The sequence below is a fragment of the Phalaenopsis equestris genome, unplaced genomic scaffold (genome assembly GCF_001263595.1).
Source record: "Phalaenopsis equestris unplaced genomic scaffold, ASM126359v1 Scaffold000084, whole genome shotgun sequence".
Classification (NCBI taxonomy): Eukaryota; Viridiplantae; Streptophyta; class Magnoliopsida; order Asparagales; family Orchidaceae; genus Phalaenopsis; species Phalaenopsis equestris.
Window position 1 is genome coordinate 672,701 of NW_018164526.1, and position 10,750 is coordinate 683,450.

General features: G+C 38.3%; 1 protein-coding gene across 1 annotated transcript in view; it reads right to left on the reverse strand.

Moving 5' to 3' along the window:
* Positions 1-9,656, reverse strand: part of LOC110019839 (lipid droplet-associated hydrolase) — a 63,590-nt gene extending 53,934 nt beyond the window's left edge. The window contains exons 1-5 of the mRNA XM_020717690.1: positions 9,368-9,656; positions 9,089-9,190; positions 8,920-8,993; positions 8,774-8,845; positions 8,656-8,684 (exon numbers count right to left, since the gene is read on the reverse strand). Coding sequence (XP_020573349.1) covers positions 8,656-8,684; positions 8,774-8,845; positions 8,920-8,993; positions 9,089-9,190; positions 9,368-9,456 — 366 coding nt within the window. The 5' untranslated portion in view covers positions 9,457-9,656. The remainder of the gene's footprint in view (positions 1-8,655; positions 8,685-8,773; positions 8,846-8,919; positions 8,994-9,088; positions 9,191-9,367) is intronic.
* Positions 9,657-10,750: the final 1,094 nt, after the last annotated feature.

The window sequence follows — 10,750 nt, forward strand, 5'->3', positions numbered from 1 at the left end:
TTGTATTTTCTAAAATTTTCAAGGACACCTTTCTTATGAGATTTAAAGTACTCTTTTGTGGATGTTCAATACTTGTACCTTTGGTGTCCGATTTGCAAAAAGATATGGAATTTTTAGTGGTTAATTTGTAAAATTCAGAGACCGTTAATACTCAATTTGCAAAAATCTGAAATCGTTGGGTGGCTTTTGGATGCATTTTACTCTTTTAGAAATTCATATGGAAAAGCATATTTAGGGACTGCCTATATTGCCTTCGTTGCTTGAAATGTTTGAAAGTAAGAAATGCATGTTGAAAATTATTTTGTGAATTGGAAAAGATGCATTTGGGGCTTATGTTTTGTTCCTCTTGCTGCCCCTCATCAAAGTACTTGCTGGAAATTATGTTTATGAGCTGAAAAGTGTATGTGGAGCTCATATATTACTTCCCTTGATGTCCCTTGATAAAGTACTTGCTGGAAATTATGTTTATGAGCTGAAAAATGTATGTGGAGCTCACATTTTGCTTCTTTTGCTGCCCCTTGTTGAAATATATGCTAGAAGTTTATTTTTAAATGCTGGAAATTACATTTGGGGCTCCCATTTTGCATCCCTTGCTGCCCCTTGTTGAACTATATGCTGGAAGTTTATTTTTAAATGTTGGAAATTACATTTGGGCCTCCTATTTTGCTTCTCTTGCTCTCCCTTGTTGAAATATATGCTGGAAGTTTATTTTTACATGCTGGAAATTACATTTGGGGCTCCCATTTTGCTTCTCTTGCTGCCCCTTGTTGAAATATATGTTGGGAGTTGTTTTTAAATGTTGGAAATTACATTTTAGGCTCACATTTTGCTTTTTCTTGTTGCCCCTTTATGGAAAATAGGCTGGAAATCATTTTTCAAAGTTGGAAAATTACATTTGGGGCACTATGTTCTTGGGCTCAGTTTGGGCTCCTTTTAGTGTTTTATGTTGGCTGAAATATTTTGCTGGTTTGCTCCTTTTTGCTGATTTCGGTTTGACCCTTTTGCTGGGCTCGGTTGGCCATGTTCTTGGGCTCGGTTTGGGCTCCTTTTAGTGCTTTATGTGGGCTGAAATATTTTGCTGGTTTGTTCCTTTTTGCTGATTTCGGTTTGCCTCTTGTGCTGGGCTCGGTTGGCTTTGTCGGTTGGCTTCGTTGAGAAAAATAGTTTGGTGGTTGTTTTTTCTCCCTCCCTGGTTTTACATGTGAGCTTTTTTGTGGATTAATTTGAGGTGGATTGGGTGGCTGTTTTGCTCCTTTTCCGGGCCTTAGCCGTGAGCTAGTTTAGAGCTTAATTAAATCGTGTTTGGGGGCTCGGTTTGGGGTCGTTTTGCTCCCTTTTCCATGTTTGGCCGTGAGTCTCATTTGATGTCTATTGTTTGGAGATTGCCTTTGGGTTGTCCTTGCCCGTGATCTTGGTTATACCCTTTGTTGCCTTACCTGTGGAACTCTCTTTTTGGTCCTACCCGAAAGATATATTTGGTTTCTTTTGTGAGATATTGGATATATATTTCATTGTAAACTTTTGATGGATAAGGGAATTAAATCGTTTTGACATCGGTATGTTTTTCTAGAAGGCTAGAGAATCATTTAAGGCTAGAGTAATTAGTGTCTCTTCTTTTATGAAATGTAAAAGGCTCTTGAAGCTTCATTTTGAGTTTGATATGCTTCATTATTTTGAGTTTGATATAAATTGAATTCATGTTGGGTTTGGAAATCCATAAAAGTATCACTTGGAAAGGATATCCTTCTCAGGATTGATCCGGACATTTTTTTTTAACGAATTTAAACGTTTTAGACCGATACATTAATGATTTTATTTTAAGCTTCACTGATTTGGCTTGGTTTTAAAAAATAGATCGGTCTCCTTTTCGTTCGTTTTGTTTTCTTTTTTTAACGGTCAAGTTAAAAATGAGAATTTCCAATTTAATTATATTCAGAAATGATTCACAGTCTTAAGAAAAATATGAGAGAAAGAAAAAGAGAGAAAAAATTAAAAATAAAATTTGGATTCTCGAGGTGATAAAATCTAAAGGGGGATAGAATAGCGAACCATCTACCGTTCCTTTTTTGCATATGAAAGATAAAACTGTAAATTGGAAGAATATTTAGGGGTTGGAAGAAAGTGAGAGTTTAGATAACAATTAGGGACATAGATTGAAAATATTAGTAGACCTGCATTTAGGTCCCTTAAGCTTTGAATAAACTTAAATCCAATTGTTCTAATTAGGTTCGGAGCACACTTCACAACTCTTTTGCCAAAACTATAGGTTCACCCCTTAGGTTTTAGAAGCCTGATAGGGAGTTAAGTTTGATTTAAAAGATACTTGAGGATTAGTGGAAAGACACTTAGTTGAAGTTAGACACTTTAAGACACTTCAAGTTTAAACTAAAGTGTAGGCTTCATAGGTCTTAGGAGCACACCTTAAGAAAGAGTCCATCCTCCTAATCTTCAAATGATCTTAAGAAGTCAGACATCTGACCCCAGTTTGTGAGATAATTAGGACACTAGGTACGAGGGTGCACTAGATTGTGATTCTTGACTGATTTAATTGGATCAAATAATGAAATTATTACCTTAACTTGACCAAAACTGAAACTCAATGCTCCGGAATTTGAGTTTGTCTTACACTCAAATCCTCCTGACAATTGGGGACATTCTAATATCACATACAAATTTCCTATTCTTGGTCATTTATATGTGATATTGTATTTTATTTTATTTATTTGTCATTTTTTCCTATGATTTATATGTTTCTGTTAAGTCTTTTTCAGGTCATATTTTCCTCTTTTACACAGCGCACAACAGTAAACTTAAAGGAGCAATGAACCTACCAGGTGTACAAGTTTAATTTATATTACAGTATTTTATCTCAAAGCATGTTATATTGTTTTCATAGCTGTTATACTATTTTTCCAGCATGTTATACTACTCTTTATAACACGTTATACCCTTCTTTCATCATGTTATACTGTCTTTCCTTTTTATTGTACAGTACATTGTTACTTTTCTTTCACACTGCATGTTTTATTGCTTAATTTTTGGACTATGTCTTAGTATAAAATAAATAGTGGTTAGGTGCATGTTCAAAACTAAAACTAAACCAGGAGGTGCTACTGCGAGAAGCTTAGAGCGAACATCGTGGGCAGCACGACGAGGAACAACTTCAAGGTGGATCTGCAGCAGCAAAACACATTCACATCACCTATCACCTTCTTTAGTTTAAATAGCAACACATAGGATCACTCTTTAGGCTTTTTGTACAACTCTGTAGTGCAATTATAAGTCCTAACACTTTCGGATTCCGAGGTTACCGTGTTGTACGGTGTAAATCCTCCTATCTTTTTAGGCTATTTGCACAGTCTGATATTGTGTAAACATAAGTCATAACTCATAAATAATTTGCAGGAATGAAATATCAAATTAAATCATTTCAAATACATAAAGCCAAACAATAGGATAGCTGGGAGTTCACCGGGGTTTCCCCGGATTTGTGATAGCCCTAACTTTTCTTCCTTTTAAATTCCTTAAATAATTGTTCCTATTTTGAGTCATTCCCATTTGATTTTCACATACCCAATCGTGAAAACCTAAACTTTGAAATCTTGAAGGCAAAACCACCTGATTTTAATTAGATCTTAATCGAGAGTTTTTTTAAGTGATTTCGATCATTTAAGATGTAATTAACTATAGGGGTTTGTCTCTATAGGAAACCAGGAACCCAGATAAAATAAACCCTATCTAATTTTTTTATGTTAGGTAGGGGAACTTGTTGTCCTTTTTATAAAAATATTTCGCAGACTAAAACGGATGTCACAAATTCTTTAGTCTAGGTGATTGAATCCCTATTACAAGTGATATATTTATTCTTCGGGATAAGTGTATTACCTGTAGTATTGTATTCAATCAAAACTATTTAAAATGTGAGACCCATTTGGTCTCACCTATTTTAAAATTAAAATATTACTTTTAAAAATCAGAAAGGTTATATTTATATTTAAATTATTTTCAAAATCACAAAATCACAAAATCATCACTTTTTTAAATCACGAAGTTTAAAAAAATAAAAAAATAAAAACAACCGACAAACCACCAAATACATGCATGAAAGAAAACAAACCTAGGTTCCCTCTCTCAATAGAATCTTCCCACAGCATTTGAAAACTTTCCCTTCCCGCTTCCCCCCCCAAACCTCCTCTAATTTCTCCTCCTTGAATATGTGATTATGGCCCTAGTGGACCCCACCCCTCCTTTACTTCTTCTACGATCCGTCTGGACTCATCTTCTTCATGCGTCAAAGGTCGGCCCGTCTGTGGGCCGGTTGGGTTGCAATCGGTCGGTACATCATGGACTAGCCACTGTAAGAGCATAACAATATTCCCCTCCCAAAAAAGTACCTTGTCCTCAAGGTGGACGTATGGAAACGGTTTGTGGATCACTTCGCAAGGCTCCCATGTTGCTTCATGGTTTGGCATCCCTTTCCGCTTAACCAATACCTCATTTGCTCCCCATACTCCTTGGCGCACTCCTTCGATCTCTAATGACTCCAGAATCACCTCCAAGTCCTCCGTCAACGTCGGCAATAGTGTAAATGAGGGTGTATAATATCCAATTGCACATCTCAATTGTGATACATGGAAGACCAGGTGTAGTGCGAACAATTGTGGTAACCTCAAACGGTAGGCGACTGCTTGAGTAACTCGGTGTAATGCGACCAGGTGTAGTGCGGGCAATAGTCATTGCCTCATAAGGCCCAAAGTAACTCAGAGAAAGATTCTCGTTCCTCCTGGTCAATGTATCATGTCGATAGGTCTCAATTTTAAGTAGACCATGTCTTCTGGTTTAAATTGCACATATTTTATGTTCGTACACCTTCCTCTTCATGATTTATTGAGCTTTCAGTAAATGCCCCTAAAGCTCTGCTAATATCTTGCCCTTCTCCTATAGGTATTGATCGATGTTGGATATCGGTGTGAGACTATGTCCATAATGCATCAAGTGAGGTGGATCTCGCCTCTACAATATCTTGAAAGGGGTTGAATGTGTTACGGTGTATTACGAAGTATTATACCAATATCCATCCCATGCAATCCACTTAGCCCATAGCTTTGAGGTATCGGATACAAAACAACACAGGTTTGTCTCCACACTTCTATTGACCACCTCCGTCTATCCATCGGTCTGGGTATGATATGCGGTGTTTCTTTAAATAATTGTCCCTTGAAACCTGAATAGCTCCTTTCAGAAGCAGTTGAGGAAAACCTCGTCTTTATTTGATATAATCAATTCCAACACCCTGTGCAAACAGACCACTTCCCGGATAAACACTATACAAACTGAGACCGCAGTGAAGGGATGTCGTAAGGGAATGAAATGTGCTTATTTGCTTAGGCAATCCACGACTACCAAAATCACCATGAAACCCTCTGACCATAGCAACCCCTCGATAAAATCCATCTTAACTTTTTCCCAAACCTTCCCCGACAATGCTAATGATTGTAGTAACATCCATGGTGTTGTGGTCAAGTATTTGTGTCGCTGACACGCATCATATTTTTCCACCATGTCATTTTACACCTTTGTGCATCCCAACCTAATAAAGCTCTACTGTCAGACGACTGTAGGTCTTTTGCACCCCTAAGTGTCCCTCAATCACAGTGTCATGAAACTCTTACAATAATCTGGGAATATAATCCAACAACTTGGGTAGAACAAAATGCCGCTGGTGCAGCAGTTATTGTCCCCTCAATGCATATCCTGGATGATTGTTCGGATCCTGTAGTAACTCGGCTTTTATCTTCCTCAGCTACCCCATCCCTTTCGCTCTCATGTCTCAAGGCTTCTCAATCTAGGACCAAGGGTACCGATAGGGCCATCAATTTGGGTTCCTCCACCTTTCTCGACAATGCGCCAATTGTCTTGTTCTCCAATCCTAGCCAGTATAGAATCTCAAAATAATATCCCAGTAGCTTGAATAGTGATCTCTAATGCTCATCAGTCACCATCCACTGCTCCAGAAGATACTTTAAACTCCTTTAATTTGTCTTGACCAAGAAATACCGTCCCAATAGGTAGGGCAGCTACTTTTGCATGACCAAGACAATTATCATCAATTCTCATTCATATACTGACTTTAGTCTCGCTCTGATCGTAAGAACCTGGCTAAAGTAAACAATCGGTCACTGATCCTGCATGAGCACTACTCATAATCAGTAACTGATGCATCTGTTTCCACCACAAATGGTTTACTGAAATCTGGAAGTACTAATACCGATACGCTAGTCATGGATCCCTTCAGATGTTCAAATATATGTGTTACTACTTCTCCCCATTTGAAATTGACTTTCTTTAATTGCTCTGTCAGTGGTCATGCTATCGTGTCAAATCCTCTCATGAAGTTACGGTAGTGGTCTGGTGAGATCCAGGAATCCTCTCATCTCCTTTTTACTTATTGGTATGGGCCAATCAACTATAGTCTCGATCTTTGACCGATCCACTGCTACCCCCATTCTGGTTACCACATGTTCTAGGTACTCCACCTGCAACTGTGCAAAAGAACATTTCTTCAAGTTGATATACAATTAGTGCTCCCTCAACGTCTCCAAGACTGTCCTTAGGTGTCTCACATGCTCTATCTCTGTACGACTGTAAATCAAAATGTCATCAAAGAAAACCAAGTCAAATTTCTGAAGATAAGGTTGAAAAAGGGACTGAAATATCGTTGAGTTGGTGAGGCCAAAATACATCACTAAGAACTCATAATGTCCTTCATGTGTCATGAATGTTGTCTTGTGCACATCCGTTGGATTCATCATGATTTAGTGGTATCCTGACTTTAAATCATTTTTTAAGAAAATAACTATCACATAAAGCTCATCTAGTAGCTTATCAATCACAGAAATAGGAAACTTGTCCAACACCGTCTCTTTGTTCAAAGCTGATAGTCCACGCATAATTTCCAACTATCATCTTTTTGCTTCACACGACGGGACTAGAAAAGAGGCTCAAACTAGGCCTGATAATCCCAGCCTTGAGCATCTCTTGGATCAGCTTTTCTATCCCTTCCTTCTAAATTTGAGGGTACCTGTATGGTCTGACGCTGATGGGAGTAACATACTCCTTCATTGTAATAGCATGCTCGTGCTCCCTCGGAGGATGAAGCCCCTTTGATTGTTGGAAGACATCTGTAAATTGTTGTAGAAACTATTAGACCCTTCTAGAAACTCTGTCAACTTTGAATCCTGAATCTCTTCAATGCTCTGTAACTCTACCAAGTAGCCCAGGCATGCTCCCCAAATCGACTTGACTGTGGTTTTGAGAGACACTATGGTTTTGCATAAACTAGCATCTCCTCTAAACATCACCTTCCTACTCTTCATTTGGAACTCCATTGTCGAGTAATTTCAATCCACCTTCATCTCCCCAATGTTCGCAGCCACTTCATCCCCAAAATCACATCTGTGCTAATTTAAATGAAGGAAATCTTCTACCACCAGTAGGTCATGTAGTGTCAGAAACAACCCCTTGCAGATTCCTCGACTTTTCTCCACCTTTCCTATCCCCATCATGACGTTGAAACTCCCTGTAGTCGCCAAATTCAACCTTAGCTTATCCGCAACCTTATCAATCTAACTTTGTAATCTCATGTTTCTTCTCTCAGAACTCTAGAGCCAAGAAATGAACCTACAAGGTCAACCACGAGCAATTCAGAGCCCGGGTATTTACAACAACTCCGCTATGAAAGTTTTTTTCCCATCATCTTTATGCATCATTATGTTTTATTCATGTTTATCATTAAAAATCATAAAGGCAAATCTAAAATCAAATTCCTCAACCTTGACTTCACGATATAGGATAACAATCCAATCAATGCGGCACTTCCACAGGGCATAGTGACTAACTAGTACCTTGGAAAAGCTTCAATGTTCCATAGAGTCGCTGATGCAAACTTACCTCTTGCAAAAAACAAGTCCTTTCAGTAATCAAACTTTCAACACTGAAGCTCTCGTCCCTCAAATAGTGAATTCGATAATTACTGTGGAAATGGCGAGGAGACTATCCATCTTTCGTGCCACAAGACACCCTTATTGTTGGCCCTGCTATATCCTACTATATCCATCCAAACGCCCTATAGATTAGAATTTATAACAACATGGATAACTCTAGTCAAACATTATGAATTGAAAATACATTAACACAACCTATGCGCATAAATTCTAGGCCGATAAAGCACAAACTGTTCTAAGGGAATGTAAAAAACCATGATATGTTTGTTAGCTTCTCTCTTTGACTTGCCATTTACATTCAAAACCACCTATAGCTTGCAATCGTACAACTTCAAAAATATTATTCATGTCATCAACAGAACAAGATAAATGAAAAGTCTTATATACATAGAAGATTTGGCGAGCCATCGCACACCTCCAAATAAAATTTAGAAGGCAACACTACCGCATAAAATCAAATTTCTGCCTTCTACCATACAAAAATTGAAAAACTATCCAGCACAATATTAAAATCAGAAGATTTGAGCATCCTTTACAGCAAATTAGCTTTCGCATTCTATAAAAAAGGACAAATTTGATATCATTATCATAGAAAAACCAAATGACTGAATCATCATACACATTGTTTCAGATTTCTAAGTGAACATGGTACCTGTCTTGACTGAGATACATGCCCAATTGCTGGATATCAACACAAATGGGACAAAAATTAGCAAAAAAACAGAAGCCACAGAAATCTACAAATGTATCCCAGAGTTCATATTCCTTGCCTGTTATAGATGCACAACCCCCAAGCTGTTCATAGAGAGCTTCAACAAAATCCTTGTAAAAAGAAACAACACCTGCAATTATACAAAACAATAATCCAACTTGAGAATCAAAACCTTAAAATCATGGAAAAAAAATGCATGGCTACCTGGATTCCCAGGTATAACGAGAACATTCAAAGTAGCCGCTTCAGACTCTACTTCAAGCAGTTCAGTCGAGAACCTACATTAAAAAGCGAGAAAAAAAGCAACTTTCGTCAACTTTCTAATCATTTTTTTCCTAAATGAGAAAGAAACAAAACAAGGAAAAAAAGATACCCTGAGACGAGACAAATTCTCATACAGGCCACCTTTCTGTACAAAGATAGCGATTTCTCATCGTCCATCGAGCAACTTTGGTACCCTGCAGTAGATTTCATCCTAGAAAGCAAAAGCATTCTTTAATGGTGAAACTTTCTAAGCACAAAAAGGTTCAAAAAAGGGCAAAACACACGAATCAACAAGCGGGGTTATAAGTAGCATAACAAGAGAGCAAGATTCTTCCACTTTTTTCAATGTTTAATAAATTAAGAAAAAAAAAAGACGAGATTATGAAACCTTGTGTTCGATTGATGAAGAATAGGGCAAGAAAGGCGAAAGCTGCGGCCGAGAGAGGAGAGAATGATGGGCGAAATCGATGGAGGCATGTGAAGCGGGCTAGCAGCTGTTACTTTATATTAGTCTCCTCCCTCCAAATTCCCTTCTTCCTTCACCGGCATTTTCTGGCCTCGAGTGATTGGGAATGGGAAGGAAGAGAATTGCGAGGAGTAAAACGTGAAGGGGATTGGGAATGGTTTGGTATTCCCAGTGATTAGTATGAGCACCGTAATGAAGGAATTCACATTCCAACAATTCGGTTGATATTAATTGTTAATTAAAGTGACACCCAACTTTACTAAAAAAGTGATGGGAGTATCTCAGCTTTATTAAAGAAATGACAAGAGCATAAACCGAATCAAAAAAAAATTTAGAAAAATTTACACGAAGAAACATATATGTTTGTTAGGGTATATTTTTTTTTTATATAGCACACGTGCAGGGTGTCAATTTGACTAGCTTAGGACGATTCATTGCACATTCATAGCATATCATAGCTTAAGGCACTCATTTGAAACCCCCTGTTACATGTTCAGGACAAGAAACTAGGGTCTACAATGATTAGGTCTTACCTGAGAGAATCTGTCGTTGGACAGACTCGCCTAGAACATCAGAAGTGTTTGATGTTCATTCTGGTGTTTACAGGTCCCTAAGTATCCCTTCGGAGCCTCCCCGAGGTCAAGGGAAGTCACGAAGCTCTCAGAGCTCTCCTACGCATACTGAGAGAAATTTATAGTTTGGAACGCCCTACCCGCGCCGTAGTCTAGAGCGCCCATTGGCGACAAATTTTTCGATTAATGGACGAGAAAAGTTGAGGTTGGGGATCATAATGTACTCATATGTGATCTCTCATAGCTTTCATATCAAGGAAATCCTCTTTCAGGTGCTCATACTATAAATTAGAGTTTTTAAGGCTAGACTGGCGCCTATGAGCCCAAAATGTCTTCCCCGATGTTCAAAACCAGGCCCCTAAAAGTCTGGCGCCTAGGCGCCAGACCCAAAACTACTAAAAATTTATCATTTTTTTGAACTGTTGGAAAGTTGGTGCCACCTAAGGACATGGCGCCTAGGTGTCAATCTAATTCCATAACTCATTTTTTGTCACAATTTTGACCATTTTATCCCTGGTGCACCCTCCTAGGCAGCTCAAAAGGGAGAATTTGCCTTGGGCATGCAAAAAGAGGATCATCATACCTTTTTGGAGGCTTCCTAGGTGAGGTGGAAAAGCCACATTTAGCAAAGCAATATTGGGGGGGAATGGGAGGGGCTAGTTTAAGCTCTTTTCTTCCCCTCATTTCATCTATCTCCACTCATTCTCAGCATTTTTGTCCTCCTCCAAGAGCC